The sequence below is a fragment of the Halichoeres trimaculatus genome, unplaced genomic scaffold (assembly GCF_033239565.1).
Source record: "Halichoeres trimaculatus isolate MK-OKI-2021-1 unplaced genomic scaffold, fHalTri1.1 fHalTri1_scaffold_17, whole genome shotgun sequence".
In the NCBI taxonomy this organism is placed as follows: Eukaryota; Metazoa; Chordata; class Actinopteri; order Labriformes; family Labridae; genus Halichoeres; species Halichoeres trimaculatus.
This window is the reverse complement of record NW_027437195.1, coordinates 19550317-19572776: the sequence shown is the minus strand read 5'-3', so window position 1 is coordinate 19572776 and position 22460 is coordinate 19550317. Positions and strand designations below refer to the sequence as shown.

Sequence of the window (22460 nt, the reverse complement as noted above, 5' to 3'; positions counted from 1 at the left end):
ACATATCCACTCGCACGAGCGCGACCAGATGAAATTTTTACTCGCACGCGCTAAAAAAATGCTAACAAGCTAGCCACAACTTCGCTCTCGTCATCTGCCATATCTTTCACCGCTCTCACCACTCTGCCCACTGTTCGGACTTCACGAAGGCCTATGCTCTTCTGTTTTTGTCCCGCCCCCCAAAAAATCAAATCGTGATTGGTCAATTTTCCTGTCTCTCTCCAAACCAAAACACAGCCTAGCCTTCGTGAAGTCCTAACCACTTAACAAGCCAGCAAACCGGGCTTCGATAGAGATAACATGTTTCAAGACAGTAACCCTTTCATTACTGAAGTGAACTTTGCAGTACACCTAATTTCAAAACTTACATGATTTATTAAATGTATTTTATTCAACTAAATGAGAAATTATATATATTTATATAGATATATGATACGTAACCTATATTTTTTGGTCCAGATTTTTTAAGGCCTTCTCTGAAGGCCTAGAAGTCCCTGAAGGTTCCCCACTGTGTCATATACATCAGGGATGACTGACAGGCTATCAGCTTCTCATAGTACACTGTTATAAGTCCAACATTTACTAACATGAGGGAAAGCTCAGTAACTGTCATAACAATGGCTTTTTATTTAAATTTAACTTTATTTAACTTAACAGTAGCAAGTACATGTTGCCCAATCCACGATAAGTTAAATTCTTTAAAAAAAGGTCTGAGTGGTGACATTGGATATATGTAAGAAGTGAGGCAGAATTATGCATCTAGACATGATGAGTAATTTAATATTATCAAAGTACTTAAGTATTTAAATATGAAGAATCATGGAAATGTTATCTGTAAAGTAGTTAAGCTCAGGTTTTCAGGTCCATTTCTCCCTCATTCTAAAAGAAAACAACAAACCACAAGGGACTGAGTGCACTTTTCTTTTCTGTAGTCACTGTCATTGTAAAAAAAAATACTGTTTCTGTGTAAAGGGAATTGAAGAAATAAGATGTATTTTTTTATTCAAAAAAAATGTTGGCAGATCAACTATCAAAATAACTGTTAGTTGCTGACCTAGCAAGTTGTAACATGTATGATGTGAATGAATTAAATAAATTTATTTCTTTTGCAACGCTTGAAACAATTTGCAAAGCTTGAAGTAAAATTTTGGAATTTCCAAGAAAAACTAGAAGAGTGTGGGTTGAAGCAAAGCTTATTTACACCTAGACCCTTATCTCATAAAACAAAACAAAGAGAAAAAAAAAACACAGAATAAGTAAGCAGAAAAAAATAATATTTATGCTTGTTATTGTTAATAATTGGAACTAAGTGCAGAATAAAAACCTATAGTTAACATTCTCCCTGGTGTATTTCTTAAGTGGTTTTTTGTACATTCTTTTAGCCTCCCTAATGTACTTCCTGTTTTTACTTCTTCAGGGGAGGATCGCTATAAATTGAGCCCTCTAACCAACAGACAGTGAAATTGAAAAATGAATGTTCCCCTCAGACTGTATTGATTGTCCCTCATTATTATTATGTGAGTTTCTTTTTTATTATTTTGTTCTCTGGGTGTTGTTCTGGGGCTATTGTGGTCCGCAAGATTTTCCTGGGGGGGGGAAGTGGTCTGAAAAAACTTGGAGAAACACTGCGTTAAAGCTTCTGAACAACACTCCGTACCAGTGGGTGGCGGAAATGTGCCAATAAGTTATTTACCAACCGCCAAAAAAAAAACCCCTCAAAGGAAGCAGAAGGCGGCTGGAAGGAAGAAGGAGAAGAAGAGGAGGTGACTGTCCGTAAACAGGAAGTTTCAGCAGGTAAAACATGTTGTTTTTTATTGTTTAGTTTGCGTTATTTACGAATGCGTGGTCTCCACTGGTTCAGTGACAGTATCTCAGCATCAGTGAGCATCGATCCTATCAGAGGAGAGCGCGTGACAAACGTTTACTCTGACTTTACGTCACTTTCTGTCGCAGTTGTGAATAACTTCCGCACATAGGCTACAGTGTTAAAGGGAGCTGTGACGCTTTGTTTTGAGATGACTGTGATTGTAGCCTGATAAAGCACACATTAAGTGGTTCGATTGTGAATGCAGTTTGGCTCTCCTTACGTCTTGAAATAGCTGTTGTAGATTGGTCTGTCGGTTATTTTGTTAAAGCATGACAGAAGTGCTGAAAAGTGTCAGAGTAGTCCAAATTATTGAACGCGACACATTTGGTGTTAACCGAGTACCATATGAATGCTTTGTTATCCACTTCTTTCATTGATTCATGTCACTAAGTGTGGTCAAACATACTTGTTCCATCATTAGACTGATGAAATCAAACTTCACCTGTCCCTCAACTGTTTCTTGATAGGATGACAAGTGGCAGGTTATGTGCTGCATAAACATCAGCAAACTCTGCTACTTCTAAAAAATGAACATGACGAAAATATGTCAGGACTATTTTGACCTACAAGCTACTAATGTGTTTTTTTTTTTTTTAATTTTGTTTGGTCTGTCACATTTTCACAATATGATAGATACATTCATTTAAAGATTTTAGCTGTAAGAGTTCTTAAATTTCTGCAGAATCTACAGACCTTTATACAAGTTGCCTTTTAACAGTCCAAATAAAGTTTAGTGAGATGTTACTAGATATACTTAGGTTTGTTTGTGTACTTTACAGAAAATTTAAATCTTTGCATCATTTGAAACATGATTTATTTAGTGTCTTCATAAATACATAGTAAGATGAAAGCTGGGGGCTGTAGCAAAATGGACCTTGGGCCTTACTTTGGGGGTATTTAATTACACTAAAACAGCATTAATGAAACCACAAAAATATCTGACTGGGAGAGGTAGAATCATGATTTTTCACAATTTTCAAATTCAGATTGTGTGATGAGGATCTGTTGGAGTAATGGCTGGCTACTGTAAACGGTGTGTTCATTAAGTCACTCAGGACTTCAGAAGGAGCAAGTTTTGCAGAAGTAGTAACATCACTGAGTTTTTTTTTTCCTGAAGGTAAAAGCAAACACAATGAGGCTGGTGATCCTGGACGACTACGACCTGGCCAGTGAGTGGGCAGCAAAATACATACGAAACCGAATCGTCCAGTTCAAACCCTGCGCTGAGAGATACTTCACTCTGGGCTTACCCACAGGTGTGATTCACACAAAAAGGAATCTGTTGAAAGGATTATTTGACTGAGTGTTGCTCAGATGATCAGTCAACCTGTTTTCTCTTTCAGGAAGTACTCCATATGGCTGTTACCAGAAGTTAATCGAATATTACAGAAATGGAGACATTTCATTTAAATATGTGAAAACCTTCAACATGGATGAATATGTTGGTGAGTTACCGGTCTACTCTGAGCCAGTTCTCGAGAATATTTGATTTTGCCTTACAACCTATTATCCTTTTTCAGTAAGCCAAGCCAAAACTAAGAGTTTATTCACCAACTAATTTAGAAACAACAAGAGCTGGACAAACTGCTGTGTGGTTCAGACAAACACTAAAAAACAAGAGAGTTACCCACAGAAAACCAGAACAGAAGCTTGGCAGACAACCTCTGCAGACAGGTGTTTTTTTTTGTTTGTTTTCATCCAAGTACTAGACATGTGACAAGCAAATGAGAAATATGAACTTTGAATGTTGTTGGTCATACCACTTTGCAGCATGACCTCATTGCAGTACTCAGTTCAGTCCTTTATGTTCAATCTTAAATAAAATAAGTCTTCTGAGAATGCAGTAAAGTGTTTGTATCATGTATTACGTAGTGCTTGCAGTTTAGATTAGGTTAAAGGGGCCTAGAGGGTCAAAATTGAGAATATATTAGTAAACAACATTTTCAATCAAAGACAGGTTTTTAAGGATTGCAAACCAACAAATACTGTTCTCATTAACATTTTTCACAGCATCCCAGTCCCCTTTGGGTTTCAGTCGTGTAACTATTGTTCCCTCAAACCTGTTTCTACATCAGGGCTGTCACATACAGTCATTACACAAATGGGACCATTATTCATAACGTGCTTTTATAAAATGGCCCATTTGGTCAAAGCATGTACAACTGCAAATAATTGGCCAGTTAACTATTTTGACTGTGAAAGTGAGGCAAATGCTGAAGTCATACGTCCAGGGAACTTTCTGGAAAAGGCCTATCCTACAAATTCAAATTATGTATGCCTACCACGCATAAATGGCAGTTGATATGGCGAGTGATAACAGTGTGACTGAAAGAAGATCAAGAAAAAAACACATTTTCAGTGGAAGAAATGTACGTTTTACAAGAATATTGAATGAACAAACAGCTGTTATTAGCTAGTCAGTCATCAAAATTAAAGGGAACGTTTGGCTAAAGATCTTGAACAAAGTAAATGGTGCACAGGGGAAGACCTCAAAAATAAAATTAGCAATATGAACGCTGCTTTATAGAACATGGTGAATAACTCTACAGCAATATTTTGATGAACTCCGACTATTTCACCACATACATCTTGGAAGGACCCAGAGGTGTAAAAGCAAAGAGCTGATTAAACTTGTACAACTGTCGGTAGTGAGCCTTGCCTGTTGTAGCTTCGATTGCCTTCCTTATTTCCAATTTTTCTTCAGTAAACAGATAAGCTAAACTAAAAGATTTTGTGTGTCCTGAATCTAAACTTTCTGTGTATCTTGCGTCACTCTACTTTCCAAAGGTGGGGTCTACCACATTAAATGTAATGCTCATGTAACGGCTCATGCATCTTGCTAATTATTTCTATTTCACCATAAGTGTGAATGATCCATTTTCATTGCCAGAGACTAGATGTGCATACAGGACCAGATTAAGTCTTTCATATCGTTTGTGTCTGCAGGTCTACCTCGAGCTCATCCAGAGAGCTATCACTCCTACATGTGGAACAACTTCTTCAAGCACATCGACATCGATCCAGCAAACGCTCACATCCTGGATGGAAACGCAGACAACCTGGAAGCAGAGTGTGAAGCCTATGAGCAGAAGATCGCAGAGGCTGGAGGGATCCAGCTATTCGTCGGAGGTCACATGATACATATTTCCTTGTTTGACAAAGGTGTGTCTTTAGTGTGAATAAAACACCTTTCTTTACCTAGACTTTGTTTTGCTTATCTCTGTAGGTATTGGCCCTGATGGTCACATAGCGTTCAATGAGCCCGGCTCCAGCCTCGTTTCCAGGACCAGAGTGAAAACCTTGGCCAAGGACACCATTGTGGCAAACGCCCGATTCTTTGGTAACAACCTCTCCAAAGTTCCCACCATGGCTCTCACTGTGGGTGTAGGAACTGTGATGGATGCGAAAGAGGTTGGTGGCACAAATTATTAACATTGCACGATATTCCACGGTGTGTCTAAACCTTTACATCGTATGCTGAAGAATACAGAATCAGGAGATGCAGGAATGGTTTTTGGTATCAGATAAATCAGCAGTCTGGGTAGGGTACAATCCACCCTGAAGCTTTCCTGGATGCAATCAGCTGTCACCTGAAGATGCCTAGCTTCAGTCAGTGTCTTTAATCATACGCTTGTGCAGCTGAGGCAACACTGCAAGCTTTACACCCATTTGTCAGTCATAGGCACGTTAGATAAATTGTGGACACTATAGGAAGGCTCACATGACCAGGGTGACCAATCACAGACAGGAACATTCTACTATCAACACGTTATCATGTTTGACAAACTTAGGACAAACTGTGGTGGTAGAAATTCATGAAGTTTAATGTTTTGATCATCTCTCTGGGTTAGATTTGATTCCTCTTCAACTGTTTTCCTGAGTAACATAGAAGCAAAATCAGATCATGAGAAAGGAGCTATTGACCTGAGTTTTTGGTTGTCAACCACCGGCTACACCAGAAAGACAGACAGCAACTGATGAGTTTAATTGTAGAGATCTTCCAACATCTTGTTTTCTGCTTAAACGCTGAAACATCAATGTGTGAATAAGATCAGTGAGCTTCAGACAGGTAGCAACAGTCAGCATGTGTGTGTGAAAACATGAATGTGGCTTGTAGTTAGGGATGGGTACCTTTCTCATTTGAAAAGATACAGTACCGATGCCTGGTACCTGGCAAATGGTACCGGTACTCAATGGTACCAATTTTCGGTACTTATGTGTTTATGTGATAAAAGAATATCAATTTGTTCAATAATAAAGTTTTTTTTTTTCAATTTAACATATTTATTCTTCAATATATAACCTTGCAATGCTGTGTTTATGTCCAGTATGGAAAATCGTCTACTCTTCTACTCCCTCACAGTCACAAGGATGCATTTAGGTACCTAAACATGGTACCTTTTGATTTTAAATGAATTGGTACTCGGTACTTTTGACAGAATTGGGTCGGTACCTTTAGTAGTATCTAATTTGGTACCCATCCTTACATGTAGTATGAGACTGTTTGACAGGTGAAATACAGAGCAGTTCCTCCAGTGACGCTCTTTGTCTTTGCTTCAGGTGATGATTCTAATCACAGGTGCTCACAAAGCCTTCGCTCTGTATAAAGCCATAGAGGAGGGAGTGAACCACATGTGGACTGTATCGGCCTTTCAGCAGCATCCACGCACTATCTTTGTATGTGATGAAGATGCCACGCTGGAGCTACGAGTCAAAACTGTCAAATACTTCAAAGGTAACAACAACCCCACTCTGGACTTCCTCTGCTGAGTGAAAAGTTTTTAAAAGAGAAATCCAGAGGGAAATCCATTGTTTCTGCAGCTTTACAACAACCCCACCCATTTTGTGTAAAGTTATATAAAGACCTTAACTTTCAAACATTCGACAATAGGACTGGCTCAGGACTTGACAGTTTGCTGAAACATCTTATATTAGTGTAATAGAGGCTGCATAACTTTAAATGTTGTCTGAATGCTTTCTTTATTTAATACTAGTTTCTGCTCTTCAAAGGTTTGATGCATGTTCATAACAAACTAGTGGACCCGGTGCTCAGCATAAAGGAGCAGTGAAACCAGGAAGTCATCAAAGGTCGAACATGAATGGACAGCCGTCTTCTGGTACTGTTCCACATCTCTGGAGTTGTTTTCTACTCTGTACTGTTATGGGTTTACAGATCTGTCAGGTGTAATTCAGACCATGAACAGGGCTGTATGTTACGTTTGAAATGTGATCAATCATACTCTCACTACTCTTGTCTTGGGAGAACTTAAGCTGATTTTTTATTTGAAGGTATCATATTTGAATCACTTTTCAGAGTTTTTAATGACAGGAAACAGAAAAAGGTTCCTGATATTTGTTTTGTAAGATGACTCCAGGCTGTCTGTGTCCACAATGGTGGAAACTGTGAAGGGCTTTTCTTACTGTTTGTTTTCATGACTGATATCAACTCCAGCTCACTGATTGGCTGGAGAAGGTTGAGTCCCAAACATCATCCTTTTTGAACCAATGAGCAGTTAATGAAGATTGTGTGAAAGTCTGCCAAACTTTTAGGTGTAGTTTACATGTATGTATCAGGGAAATGTGGATACTGTTGCGTTACAAGCTGCTTGACAGATGCACAGCTCACTCCTGCAACATTTGACACATTAAGTTTAAATAACCACTATGATTCTCTATTTTTCGTGCATGGATGTAGCTGTTGTGGCACATTTCAGAGTTGCCAGTTCAAATAATCTAGAGTGGCACTTGTAGGACTTCTGTTCATCCAAGTTTTTAACTTCAGAAAGTTTTGATGATCAGATCTTAATCCTCGTGCCACCAGTTTGGCATTAACCTAATGACTACTGGCTAAAGCCGACTAAATGACCAAACTCAGACTAGTCCTAAATGTGTTAAAGTAAGCGTTGGGCCTTCTCAGTCACACACTTGAAACCCCTGCTAGAAGCATCAACACACAACCAAAAGAACAAAAAAATACAGAAAAATAATAACAGAAAGGAGGTAGTTTGGAGCAGAATCATCCTTTCTCAGGACTGGATGGTATTTACGTCTCAGAGTTAAGAGAGTTTTCATGAAACTTAGAGCAATCAGCACCTTAAGGTGATCCCACACACTCCCTTTCTGATGAATCCAGTCCAGCTGACTTTGAAAGTTCACTTTATCTGGATTCCCAAAGCTCCATTTAGGGGTATACAACATCATCTTTACAATTTCATCTGTCAAGGCAAAACTTAATTCACATCATCATGGTGTTTAATCTGAGGACAGGTGGTTACCTCTGTTGGATGTCAAAGTGTTGTTTCTCAGTTTCTCATGTTCGTCTCAGGCTGCGAGGCGTCCTGGAACACTGAGATGAGATTTTTTTAACTACACATAGGTCATAAAGCATGCTTTAGTATTTAAAATCAGGATACACCTGTTCAGTTTCTTTTTTTATGTTTTCACTTCAAAGGTGTGACGACATTCCTTCTTTTTTGTTACTCTGAAGTCACTCCTTCAGGTGGTCAGGCTGTCACACTTCTTCTTGCTCCAGTTTTTGCACAAACTCTACTTTTTAAACCCTTTGTTTTGTAACGACAATAAAGGTTTGCTAAGACCTGTTTGATTGCTGTTTACTCTATCAAAACCCAATGTCTCACTTCACTAGATGCTGATTCTGTTTTCACCTCTACAACAATAAATATCATTAAATACAAAGACAGCAGGGTAAAACAGACAGGAAGTAAAAGTCAGCAAGAAGAGGAAACTTATTTAGTTTGGGAAAAGTAATAAATATAATTGAGATGAACGTGAAAGAAAAATAATTCAATGGTGTGATGCTGTTCTTAAGTTTTCCACAGAGAGGCGCTATAACCTAACTTTCAGGAACAATGCTGACTAATGACTGAGAGAGGTAGGGTTTTATTAGTTCCAGCAGCAAGCCTGAGAGGAATCATCTCTTCTTCTTCTGTTATGTAATCAATTAATTTATTTTATTTTTTATTTGTTTGGTATTTAACTGAGATTCTCAGATCAGGATCCCTGTGAGAGGAGTGGATGCTTCCTTTTTATGCTCAGAAGTTTGGGCTGCAGGTTATTGTTGCTCTGAAAGCAGGCCTAAATTTTCATCTCTGTGCCTCAGAAGGAATGTGTCTCCAACCAGAGCTTAGAAATCCACCAGTATTTTTTTTACTGCTGATCTAATAGTCTAAATTTGATCAAAAGGTAGTAAATCAATAATATTCCAAATCAAACATTCCTCTACTTGAAGGCGCTGCGATGACTTCCTAATTGATCTTGAATAGTCACAGTTTTATATATTTGCTTGTTCATAATCCACAATTTAAAATGGGATTATCCAAACCAAAATGTGTTATTTCTGATATCAAAGTCCCCTTTGATAACACTATGCTGGTCAACAAAGTTTAGCAGTACAATGAACAATTTGTGTGTTTAGTGAAAAGGATTTTTTAGTTTTGTTTTGTGTTAACATTGGACATTGGAGCTGGCTTCATATTATTATTATTTTTTTGACTGAGGGTTGCAGCTTGGCTGTAACAAATGACGTTCTGAGCTGCTGACAATGAATCTGTGAATATGTATTACCTGACTCTTTAAACCTCACACTGCTGTGATCAGGTTTAAAGTTTCAGGGATTTTTTTTCAGTGAATTTAGACTTTAACTGAGATGAGGTGAGATACATGCAGACATGTCTCCAAGTCCAGTAGCTTGCATCCTATAATGCCAACAGCTGCTCAGATCTGAGGTCAGGAGGATTGAAATCCACTGCTGGGTATTGATTCCAAAATCCAACCATACAACAACCAGATTTGAATAAATGCAGAAAAGAGCTGCATCCTTTGAAAAGATGCACATGTCGGCTGGAAACAGGTGTACATGTGGGGAAATATTGAAACATACACACTGTCACACTCATTTACTGTTTAAAGTACCTCTCACATCTGTTGCTGTTATTGCCACCAGATGGTTTCAGTGTAACATCCCAGCAGGCTGTACCTTCATCCAATCTCCTCTGATTCTATGAAGTTATGGCAGTAATGTAGACCAGCAGTGATATGTCACAGCTGTCTGAGATCAAATGAATTCCTGTCTTTATTTCTTACTCATATTGTCCAGAGCATTCCTTAAAGTGATCAACAGGTTATTTTTATCCAGCTCCCCGTTTTCAGCAGCACACACTCACTGCTGTCCTGCCTGTTTGAATCAGGTTCACGAGTTCACCATGGCCCACAATGAAAGTCTGACACAGTAAACAATGCTGCGTTTGCATGTCAGCCCCTCTGAAATTCATGCTGCTGATTAAATATGACATGTATAAATACTGAGTAATTACTTTATTATGATGCAGTGAAGCCTGATTAAACAGGCAGCAGGATGAGAGCCGCTCAGCCTCCTCTGTGTTTTGTTTCTGCTCTGATGGAACGAGGTGACACTTGCTCTTTGCTTCTCTAATTTGAATGTTTGATAGCAGAAATAGATCCCAGGTCCTTCTGAGACACACGATGAGGAAACCAAACAGGTGCGTGCACACATGCAGACAGACAGACACACACCTCTGCCAGGGCCTGTATAACACCATGTTGGATGGAGGCGAGGAGTTCCCACCCTGATGATCTTCTACTCGTTCATGTTGGGCTTTTAAACCTCAGACCTGTTGACTCCTGGCCTGACTCTGCTCATTATTGCAGTGTGATGCTATTTTGAAAGACAGTACATGTTATTAAGTGGTTTCTTTGTATGACTTCCTGTCTTGCTCAATCTGCTTTAGGCCAAAATACTCCAGGTGTGTCTCCAGTCTGACTCTACTCCTTCTTAGCCCTGAATCTGATAGGTTTTTCTGTTCAAGAAGTGTGTCAACTCACACTGGATCCTCTTCATTGTGGAGCCTAAAGATGCCCTTTGACTTTCAAAATGAAACAAACCGTGTCAAAACCAGATAGTATTTAGATTATCTACAACAACAGGCCGACATAATAAGATAAGCTAAGACTCCTTATCTTGTCTTGATGTTGGGTTTCTGCTAATAAAATTTTATTAACATTTACGGGTCTAGACCTGTAAATGTTTTTGTAAAGTGTCTTGAAATAACATTTGTTATGATTTGGCGCTATATAAATAAAGATTGATTGATTGATTGATAATGAGCAGAGCCAAGCCAGGACCCAACAGGTTTGAGGTCTTTCAGCCCAACATCAACGGGGAGATGATCATCTTTGGGGTGGGAAGCGCGAGAAGTCCTTGGTCTGTTACTCCTGCTTTCTGGAGGTCCCAATACATGTACCACTAAACATGCAACCAGAGTGAGTTGATGGATGAGAGAACACACAATGGAGCCGGACTGGCGATGCATCTGGTGTATTTCTGATGTTAGTGCAAATTAGTATGTCACTGCTCAAGCATTTGGCAAAAATAAATGGAAATGCATTACACAGTACAATAAAACAGTGTAATACAGTAAGATAACGACAAAGACCATTCAACAAGATGACGACAGAAGCGAAGAAGGAAGGACCATAACCTTCATCTACAAAGCACATTTTTTTTTGTTTTGGTTACATTGGTTTATCTCAGATTTTTCTTGTTCATCATTTTCAGTGTTCTTGATCATGTTAGATAAAATGTCCCTGTGAGCTCTTTGGCATCATCTGGCACTTCGAAAGCACACACTGAAGTGCTTTCTAAGTGCTCTCTAAGTGCTCTCTAAGGAGCCTAAGCACACACTAAAGTGCTCTCTAAGTAGCTTGAACAGGCACAAAAGAGCTCTATAAGGAGCTTATAAACACACATTTAAGTGCTCTCTAAGAGGCTTAAGCACATACTAGAGTGCTCTATAGGAAGCTTTAACACACACTAAAGTACTCTTTAAGGGGCCTAAGCACACACTGAACTGCTCTCTAAGAAGCTTAAACTCACACTAAAGTGGTCTCTAAGGGGCCTATGCACATGCTAAAGTACTCTATTAGAAGCCTAAGCACACACTAAGGTGCTCCCTTTGAACCAAAAAACACACTAGAGTGCTCTCTAAGAAGCTCAAACACACCTTTAAGTGCTCTCTAAGGGGCCTAAGCACACACTGAACTGGTCTCTAAGAAGCTTAAACACACACTAAAGTGCTCTCTAAGGGGCCTAAGCACACACTAAAGTGCTCTTTAAGGGGCCTAAGCACACACTGAAGTGCTCTATTAGAAGCCTAAGCACACACTGAAGTGCTCTCTTAGAAGCTTAAACACACAGTAAAGTGCTCTCTAAGGAGCTTAAACAGGCACTAAAGTGCTCTATAAAGAATTTAAAACACTCTCTAAAATGCTCCCTAAGAAGCCTAAGCACACACTCAAGTGCTCTTGAAGGCGCCAAAACCTTGGCCCTCCTGGTTTGTAAACACACTTAGCTGGCTAAATCATAATAAGCTGCCCTTTTGGTAGAAAAAAAGAGTGTTCTAAAATATTCTCTTTTTTTTTACTGATATCACTTTGGCCCATTTCCATCAAAAAGTCATTGCACACCATTTTATATTTTCATCTCTAGATGCCCATGTCCTTCTGATAGAGAGACAAGGGCAGAATTGTCCTCTGAATCCTCTTTATTGTAGGAAAATTGACGATCTGGATCATCAATAATGTATATTTCCTCTGCAACACCATCCCAGCTCAAAATCTGTGGTAAAGCTTCAGCTGGAAACATACCTTAGCTCATTTTTGGTGAATATGCCAAAGAGATGACATGAGAACACTGACAAGGACAAAGAAGAGAAAGTTCCTCCTCTACACACCTGGGTCACTGGGCCTGGATTTCTAACTTACCCATATTAAAGGTTCTGGGTCAAAACGACCCGTTACATCATCTTTGTATATAAACTGTGTACAGACATTTCATTACACACTGAAGTGTCCAGATTTTACACCTGAGTTCATGAAAAGTAACAAAATTTCATTAAGAAAAAGAAAAGATAAATGGTACTTTGGTCAACATGAAAACAGGAATGCGTCAAATTGACCCTTAACAAAATACAAGGGTTAAGGAAACCATCTTTTCAACCCTCCATATAGGGAGACTTAAATTTCCCCACACTCCCATCTGTATGAGCTCTTCAAGGATTAGATTTTCTATCATTGCACCTGTCAACACCACAAAAAGAGCCCCTCGCAGATGAAAAATCATGTAGGATGCAACAAATCTACCTCCAACCTGAGACTACTCTTCATGTTTGCCTGTTTTAATATGGCTTCATAAGTAAGCATTTCTGCAGAGCCCCTAAGGTGACATGGGCAGAGAACAATAAAAACAATAAGGTTCTGGTGCTTGTGTAATTTCTCGTGCTGGAAAGTGAGATGAATCCTTGCTGTCTCTGAAGATCCCTGTTAGTCTACACCTCACCTTGGGTGACTATAAAAACCATCTCTCTCAGGCGTTTCCCTGCAGACCTTTTCTTCTCAGGGTACAATTTTCAGGTGCAGAGCTGCAGTGGACGTCAGAAATAATTTGACATCCACTTTTCCTTTTAAAATTTCCCTGATTCAAAGCAACACTGAGCATGTAGAGTCATTTAAAACAGACTGAAGGGTCGACACTGAGGGCAGTAGAAGTGCTTTGTGGCATCTCTTGTGACCGGGCAACGATGAGAAGCTCTCTGCGATTAAAGATCAGATGTTTCCTCATCTTTAAGTCAGACCTGCTCATGAGGGACAGTAAATAATTATACTTGTAAGCAGCAAAATTTTAAGAGCCCTCCCTTCCTTTTGCATTTAAAAAAAAATGGGATTATCTCAATTACATGTTCATCTCATTTTTATTTGCTTCAAGTAGAGCAGGGAGTCAAATCTCCTTTGGTAACAAGCCATGAAGCTGCTCAGACCGCTGTTAATGTAAAGATGAATATCTGTTGCTGATGTGAGATTTCGAGTGCATAAACATGGAGAGAGATAAACAGATTTGTAATGACTTGAAACACATCCTGCTATCACTTTTATTAACCAGCAGGGAGCTGATTTACATGATGAGGAGATTGATTAGCACACGGATTAATAAGGCGTCTTTCATCAGTATGTAAAACATGTTCATGCAGCTCCATGCCATCGTGACTAACATCCTCTTTTAGCTCTCTGATTTCAGCTTAATGCCACATTTATTATGTGTGTGTGCGTGCGTGTGTTGATTCGTCGGAAAGTGCAGCTCACCTGAGTGAAGCTGTTATAGTGAATATTCACTCAGCGTGTGGATGAGGGGTCTCAGAGGTCTGACTCATTGTACAGATTGATTTCTGGCAACAGTGTGAGGCTTCAGGTGAAGAGCAGCGGTCAGATGGGTTATATTGGTCTGTCAGATACTGTCAGTTTATCCCCTGATCACAGACCCAGAAGGACACTGCTCCATCACAGCCTTTGGTTTTATTCTGCTGGAAACAAGGATGGCCTTTATTCACTGTGTGCACAAATGATCAGCTTCTTTACAAAAGTGGAGATGAACAAGATCTGCAGGAGCATTGCCTAGAAAAATTGCTGAAGCTGGACATAGAGAAAGTAAATGATATACAGTTACTAATGCACTGAAGTTAATTTTATGGCACTCGTGAATAAAACTGATGCATGTTTTAAAGCTGCTTCAGCTGTTGGTCCTGAAGCTCAAAAAGAAAGCTTTCTTAGAACTTGTTTGGGTTAATAAGCATGGTGAGTTTATCTTTATTTAGAATTTAAAAACACCCTGCTTGCACGCAGCTTTTCCAGGAAACATCATGTCATGTTTGAAAAGCTGAAGTCAAAGCAAAGTCATAAGTTGATGGTTTTAAAGTCAGGGTTTTAAGATGATGTAGCTGAACTGAGAGCAAACATCTTTCTACTGGAAAATAGATTTCCCTGAGTCATCCATAGACAGCCAATTAAATCACACAAACAGGCAGTGATGTCAAGTGCCCGCTCTGTTTGTTTCTGTTTCCAGAGAACTTTTGTCATTATTTAGCGCAGCGTTACAAAAAAAAAGAAAAGAAAGAAAGAAAGAAAGAAAGAAAGAAAGAAAGAAAGAAAGAAAGAAAGAAAGAAAGAAAAAACCTGATTAATTGTAAACACCAAAGCAAAAGATTTTAGGTTTTAGTTCAGTTTTTCTTAACAGTTTTGGTTTGAGTTTGGTGACATCAAGGTGTGATTGTCAGAGTTTAAAATTCCTGGTCTAAATCAAAGGTACACACAGGAACTGGGAAAGTCCAGGGCTAACACACAGGAAAAGAATGCTAAAACATAACTTTATGAAAAAAACACCCAATCAAGAGACAGTGTTGAAAAAGAGAAACCACCAACATCAATGGTTGGTTGGTTGGTCGGATGGTTGGTTACTCGGCCTGCTAGTTGGTTGGGTAGTTGGTTGGCTTGCAAAATGATGGGTTGGTGAGCTGGCTGGCTGTCTAAAGAGGTTAAGTCGGTGCATTAAATGGTTTGTCAGCTTGTTGGTTGACTTGCTGATGACCAGTTGGTTGACTGATTGGTAAACTAAGAAGTCTGTTGGCTGGTTAGGTTTGTTGGTCAATTGATCAGTTGGTTCATTGCTTGGCTAGTTGCTTGGCTGGTTGGTTGGCTGGCTAAGGATTTGGTTGTCTGGTTAGTTGGATGTCTTGTGAAGGGGCTGGTTGGTAAAAAAGTTGGTCTGTTTGCTGGCTGGTTGGCTGACTAAAAGTGCTGGTTGTTTAGTTTGCTGTTCAGTTAGCTTGCTAAGAAGTTGGTTAGTTGGCTGGTAGGTTGGTTTACTTATGAAGTGGTTTGGTAGGTTTTTTTTTTTTTTTCCTTTTTACTATTTGCTAGGTGTTTGGCTTGCAGAGTGGTTGGTTGACTGGCTGATTTGCTAGTTGGTTGGCTGGCTTATGCTGCCACCAAGCACTCTGGGTCAATTCAGTACGGTTTGGTACAGTTAAGCCTGATCCCGTTTGCGTTTCCACAGCAAACTGTGTCCTCTCGTGGTAGGCGGCGTGTAAGCCTGATGCCGGGAGCCGCAGCTGTTAAACAATAGCGCGACCCCGTTGCAGCTTACCCCGCTATTAAATCCAACAAAGAAGAAAAACGCGACACAGTAAACAAAGAGCATAGATGGAGGACATGCAGCATTTTGTCCTCTCTGTGACTGGCATGTAGCTCTTTGATACAAAGTGCAATCAAGCTTTGTCTCAGAGAAGTCTGTGAGCTGCCAGGAGAAATGCAGCCGCTGTCGGGGTAAGTGATGATTCTTTTGCCCAATCAACGGTCTGCAGTGTGTTGCTCCACCCTCCGAGAGTGGATCGGTTCAGTCTGGCACCCATACGAAAGGGTCCCAAAAAAGTAGGTTGACTCATCTCAATTTTTAGGGATCTGTCCCGGGATGAGTCAGTGGAAACCCCGCAAAAAGCGTGCCGTACCAAGACGAACCGAACCGCTCTGCTTGGTGGAAACGCGGCTTAAGTGGTTTGCTGGCTGGCTAAGTTGTTTATTGGTTTAATTGGTTGGTTTGCTTGCTGGATAGCTGGTTGGTTGGCTAAGTAATTTGTTGGCTGGCTAAGTGGTTTGTCAGTTTTATTTGTTGGTTGGAATGGCCATTCATCAGATAATGTAAAAATACTGCCTTCAGTAGAATCTCCAAGGTATCATAACATACTCCAAAAATAGATAAAAAGAAAATAAAAGATAATAATGTAACCAAACCAACAGAGACAGCATCTATTGAACCTACATACTCTCATTTTATGAGAACAACCTAAATCTTAGAAACACACCAACATGATGAAGAGGAAACTGTGTTTAAGATATAAACGTCACACACTCTCAGTTCATCTTAATCCACATGTAAAACATGACCTTTTGCATAAGAAGATCCTGGAACAAACTCTGAGCTTTGGTGATTCTCATTTAACCCGCTCACTTACAGTGGTCTGATCATTTTAGTAGATTGAAGCTGTCTTTTTTATTTTTACTACTTTTACTGCATTACAAACTTTAGTTGTGAGAAAACTATTCCCAAAGTACACATAGCAATTTTTTTTCAATCTTTCATTTTGTTTATTTATAGTCTCAATTTCCTCTTAACTTAAACAGCCTTAACTATAGAACCAGGCTGTCATCTTCTCTAATAATCCAGACATTACTGTGCTGTCAGAAAGGAGAGATTTAGATTTCCAATCATTTATTAATAAAGCAATAATAGAAATAAAATAGTTATCTTTAAGCCTCTTTAGACACATGTCACACATGTCAGAGTGTGACACCTAAAGCTCCATGTCTTGTGTTACTGGATACACATCGGTTGTTTTTCATACAACACTGTGAGAGGAACATTAAGATATCGTCTGATAGGGAGAGATAAAGGAGCCATCAGCTGCATCCTTTCTCCTCACCTTTCCTTCCTCTCTCCTCATACTCCTCGGTGAAGGTGGATGATTAGGTTTCCTTTTGGATGGGGGTTTGTGCATCTCCATGGATGAGTGTGGGCACTGTCACTATGGCAACTGCTAGGCTTAGTGATTGGGTAAGCCCCTGCCAGCGCACACACCCGAGGGTTTGTGGAATCCCTCTGTGCTTCAGTGCAGCACTCTAGCATCAGTTACAAACTTCTAACAACAAAACGGCAACCACCAATCACAGCGCAGTGACTGAACGCAGCACAGCTCGTCTGTTAGCAACAGCGGAGTCTGTTCATCAAACTGAAATAATTCTAACAGAGACGGTTGCACGTGAGTGGAATCAGTGATGTTAGTAAAGATGATTTATGTGTTTGGGCAGTTTGACCTTAGAGAGATAAGAATCCAGGTCTTATCACATTTAAACTTGCATTTCTAAAAAACACAACTGCAGGTTTATTAATACTAACAAGGGTGCTGATTGGAGGGAGGCATGAGTCTAAGGGTGCTTGACTGACAGTTATCACATTTGCAGTCATGTAGAGAAGCATGTTAAATTCCTAATGAGAGGAATTGTGCTCTGTTTTCTGAATTGAAAAGATACTGCCACTATAGACTCCCAACCACACATCACGACCACACAGGGTTGCTCAGATAAACCCAGATTTTGCCTGGTGTTGCAACATTTCTCCAGCATCATCTGAGCAGATACGACAGATATTTAAGATGATACTTCTGACATTCATTCAGACGGCAATGTGGTGACTCAAGACATGGATGCACCACATATAGATGCATAGAAAACTAGTGGCTGGTTGCCTCATAATCTAAATTGTTGACTTCTTACCTGGTGCCAGCCCTGAACTGAAGATATGAGATGTGTTAACAGATGCCGTTCCCTTAGCGTCCACTTGAGGCTGGCTGCAGAAGCGCAGAGAGATGCATACACTCACATTCAAAACATGCAGTTTATTGCAGCACTGACAAACATGTGTAAAGCCTGAGTAAAAAGAGCTGTGCGTTACGATGGTTTACTCACTTGTTAATTAACTTGATTTATGCAATACATTAATGAAGCGATGTCTGCTAGAATACATATAAGTTAAAGGGTTAGTCTGCTCTTTTTTGCTCTACTGGTGTCTATGACGGAGGATTATGGAAAAACACATTCAGGATAAACAAAATGGGATTTCAGGAACAAAGTCATAAGTTCAGGATAATAAATGCTACAATTATAAGTATCAAGTCATAAATTAAAAAGTGATGCTGTAATATAATAAGAACTGCAAGCTTAGATTAATCTGTGTCAGCAGAGGATTGTGTATTCATAACAACTTGGTGCTGATGTGCTAAATGACTGAACATTCAGTTACTTTTGAACCTGTTAAGTTTGCATTCAGATGCTTCAAGGCCCTTTTTTCAGTTCAGAAAGCGGCTCTTCTGATCATCAACCAAATTGCAACCTCTGGTCCAAAAATATGAGGCAATGCTTTAGTGCTGAAATCTGCAGTTTGTCCAGTGTCTGCTTGAGAATGGCTTTGCAGGTACCTGGACAGCCTTGTCCAAAAAATGTCTCCATATAGATCGATAATTTCTTTAAAGACACATACTGATTTTTTTTTTTCCAACTTGGCAGTTTAGAAGATATTAAGATTAAGACAATTTTACCCAATCAGAGGCATAGCTTAGCTGGTTGGCATAGCTGTTACTGAGGAGGCTCAAGCCCTGCCTCATTCCCAATATGGCGTCTGTCAATGATTTGCTTCAAAACTATGTTTCAGAAACAGGCAGGCGACATCACAGATACTGCATACATATATTATAGAATCCATGAATCTTAAACAGACTAAACATAAAACAAATTGTTCACTTGTAAATTTAAGAGTTAAATGCCTTAATTTTGTGACTTTTCAAAAACCCTTTTTTCCCCATCAGATGCTGTAAGGTGGTGCCACGCATGCTGTGTGACATCAAGTGAAACCCACAAATCAGTACACAGTTTTATAAGTTGTTATTTTTCAATACAATCACTCCAACTTTTGCAAAATTAGGGGCATGCTGACTTGAAAGGCCTGGTTCTACTTCTGTCTGGTTCATGCAAGGTCGACCAAATGTTGGGTTGACTTATTATTTCCACAGTTGCCTTCAAAAATCAATGGATGACTTCACAGAGACTTCATTGATGTATTATAGTCTATGAGTTTAACAGAAGGGCAAAAATCAGTCCCCGCCTTGACTACACCTGCATGTAAAGTTACAGTTATGGATGCCTACAGTTTCTGGGAGTATTCCTTCACAGTTTTGCAGGGAGATCTGTTTCTCTGGTTGCAGGTAGAGTGTGTAGACATTTGTGGACCCTGCAGTTCAGTTAGAGTTTGGCTGAAGAGGAGAAACAGCTGAGAAACAAACAGGCAAGGCCCCTTTACAGTCCACTCACAAATTCAGAAGATGCTATCAACACATGTATAAATAAAACCTATGAGAGATGATGTCACGCTGCTTGTGACAGAGGATATCTTCCGGTTCCTCAGGTGGACACTCCGGGTGCTTAAATCCGAAGATCCCAGCAAATATTTTCTCACCTTGCGTCACCTCGACAGGATTCATCTCCACCTCTGCGATGACTCATTATAGCTCCTCTCATAGTGCATGTGTGCAGACTCTGACCTGATGCAGCACACTAGTATGCTATTCATGGTCATTGCAGCTGTCTTGTCTGCTTCCATGGAAACTGAGCTGCTGTTATGAGGAACGGAGATTGAACGTGACAAGAAGTAATCCAGCACATTAGACAGAACACACCAGGTTCACAGCAGGACACCACCTTGTATTTTAAGACATGATGAGGATGAGGCCCCAGCAGTGGATCCTTTCTTCATGTTCCAGTTGGTGTTTGAAGGAGCTCCTCTGCTGAGCGATGATTTTAATTCCAAATGGTTTTGTTTTTACAGTTTGAAGACTCTCCTCTTTTTAACACACATTTCTTCATTCAAGACATCTTTTCCCAGAGTTTAAAAAAAATTAGGTAGAGAGATAACTTATTTTCAGCCATGTAGAGCTATTTTTTGAAATATGGCCAAAAGCACTCTCATCACATAAGGATGATGTTAACTACATTCTGAGGTGAAGCAGGTTATGCTTTTATCAAGCCCTGCCCCCTTTTACAGGAGCACCATTGGAGGAGCACAACAGCGTCATTGGGGAACTTCATCCTGATTGGCTATTGTGGTGCCATTTATGATAATATTTCTCTTTGCACTGCAAATGTCTCCCTTGAATTGTTTTATTTGCTTTTAATGTAAACACAGCATCGAGGAGTGAGCACTTTGATATGTTCAAAGACATGCTGAGATATACGCACAGTTCTCAAAACTGGGCTCCTCCTCCTGGGCTCAGTGCCAGCTACAGCACACACCCAATGCCTCCAACCCTGAATACATTAAAGCATCACTGGCCTATCAACCACTTTCAGCAACAGGTCTCTATGTAGATACACCCAAGAGCTGTGCACCTGCCGTGGCATGTTAGCAGGTTAGCTAAACACTGAGTTATTTGACACATGCCTGCTCAGTATCTTGCATCACTTTTCATCCTGAGCTGCTCTCCAAGCGCCCGAAAGCAAGAGAGCCAAGCCCTTCCACTCACTCATCAACACGCAAAGTCACTTGTGCATTGGGTGCTGTGATGGGCTGATGTAACCACGCTTACTCTTTGCCCAGAAACATCTTGATACAGCCCAAACATCATCGACATCAACAGGCAGAGGAGAGGGTCAAAGCAGCCACAGACACTGACACACATGTACAGAAGCCCAGATGTGGCATTAGAGCAGGACTATTCCAGTAAAAGTTGACATTTTGACTTTTCTTCTAGAAAACCTGACCCTACCTCCAAGACACAGCTCTTTTATTTTGTCAGGAGGATATAAATGGACTTGATCTCTTTATGTTTGGTCTTGGTTGCAGCACCAAATAAAACTGACTTATCTAAAGATTTGTTAAAATTGAAAGGAATGCAAAGGCAGGGCTGGAGGTGGATGTAATTGTCTTTAAATGACAGAGTACTCCAGCCCACAGCCAGTGATGTTACACTGAATCTGGATGGTTTGGATGATGTGGCTGACTGTAGGACCTGCTGTGTTAAATTACTCCTTTCAAATGAAGGAATTAAAGAGGCCTCCAAAGAAACTCTGAATCACCTGCATGCACCACCTAGAAATAATCTGCCCAGTGTTTATTTTTAACCTGAATCCATGCTAATATTCAAGCTCTCTGACAGTACATGTATGAATTTTCCAACCTGTGGTAGTTTCAGTCATGGCGCTGTATAAAGAGTTTCGTGCATATTTAAAGTGACATCTGTCTTTGTCTGATCTTCACTGGCAGTGACACTCTGAGCCGAGCGCATGCAGACACATCAGTGAGAGCACTCTGACACATCGGGGGTGAAAGTGGCACTGTGGAGACAACCAACCGGGACTACATAATAACACTTTGAAAAGAGTGATGAAGGGAGGCACAGCTGAGGCCTTTCTGGACAGAGTGTGCGTGACCCAGCGAGACCTGTTTACCTCCTCCGACCTCTGAGCAGACAGAAAACAGAGACCAGCGCTGGATGACTGAACAGGAAGTGTCAGAGAGAGGAAGTCAGTGGGAAACTTCAGTAATGAACAAGCACTTTGTACTCATGGCTTTTAGAAGTTTTAAAGCAACTTTTTCCCTTTTTTTGGTCTTCTCCACCAGGAGAGCTTTTTATATTATTCTTTTTTCTTTGACACACACATTTTCAGAATGTTTTATTCCCTTTCCAGACACTCTGGATAAAATTCAACACCTGCAGCAAAAATTTGTCACATAAAACACGTCAGTTCGCCGTCCTTAGCAAGTGTTTGCAACTTCTCCATAGAGTCTGAGCTCTCAAACTGCTCTGCCTCAGCAGGGGGCTGTGAGCTGGGGTGTATCCACCACAGTGTGATCTTTGAGACAAACTGAAACGAAAATAAGTTAAAAATATTTTTTATTGTTGTCACTAACAGTCTCTAATTTTTATTTTTAATTTTGGATCATCACATACAGAGTTGATGCTTTCACGGAGGTTAAGACAACATGGTTGAATTCAGTGACTCTTTGATGTTCTGAGTTAAATTGTGAACCCACTGGATGAAGGTAGTTTCTCACTTTGATGTACTGGCTCTTGCTTCTCAGCCATCCCAGTCTTGGCTTGTGGGGGAGTGTATGTTATCTGTG

At 40.0% G+C, this 22460-nt stretch overlaps 1 protein-coding gene across 2 annotated transcripts; it reads left to right on the top strand.

Moving 5' to 3' along the window:
* Positions 1-1707: 1707 nt before the first annotated feature.
* On the top strand, positions 1708-22074 carry LOC141806640 (glucosamine-6-phosphate deaminase 2). 2 transcript variants are annotated; one of them, XM_074692260.1, is made up of 8 exons: positions 1708-1794; positions 2985-3123; positions 3211-3312; positions 4814-4996; positions 5094-5278; positions 6428-6602; positions 6878-6984; positions 21600-22074. In XM_074692260.1, the coding sequence occupies exons 2-7, from the start codon at positions 3000-3002 to the stop codon at positions 6934-6936; spliced, it is 828 nt and encodes a 275-aa protein (XP_074548361.1). In that variant the 5' UTR covers positions 1708-1794; positions 2985-2999; the 3' UTR covers positions 6937-6984; positions 21600-22074. The 2 variants fall into 2 exon arrangements, with proteins under 2 accessions (XP_074548361.1, XP_074548360.1); XM_074692259.1 differs by lacking the exon at positions 21600-22074 and having other exon boundaries at positions 6878-8458.
* The last annotated feature ends 386 nt before the right edge of the window (positions 22075-22460 follow it).

What these genes read in the sequence shown, in the direction of transcription:
- LOC141806640 (XM_074692260.1), top strand. Translation starts at nt 3,000, where the DNA reads ATGAGGCTGGTGATCCTGGACGACTACGACCTGGCCAGTGAGTGGGCA. An exon ending in GATCCAGCTATTCGTCGGAG is followed by an intron (nt 4,997 to 5,093) that starts GTCACATGATAC and finishes TTATCTCTGTAG; the next exon opens with GTATTGGCCCTGATGGTCAC. An exon ending in AACTGTCAAATACTTCAAAG is followed by an intron (nt 6,603 to 6,877) that starts GTAACAACAACC and finishes TGCTCTTCAAAG; the next exon opens with GTTTGATGCATGTTCATAAC.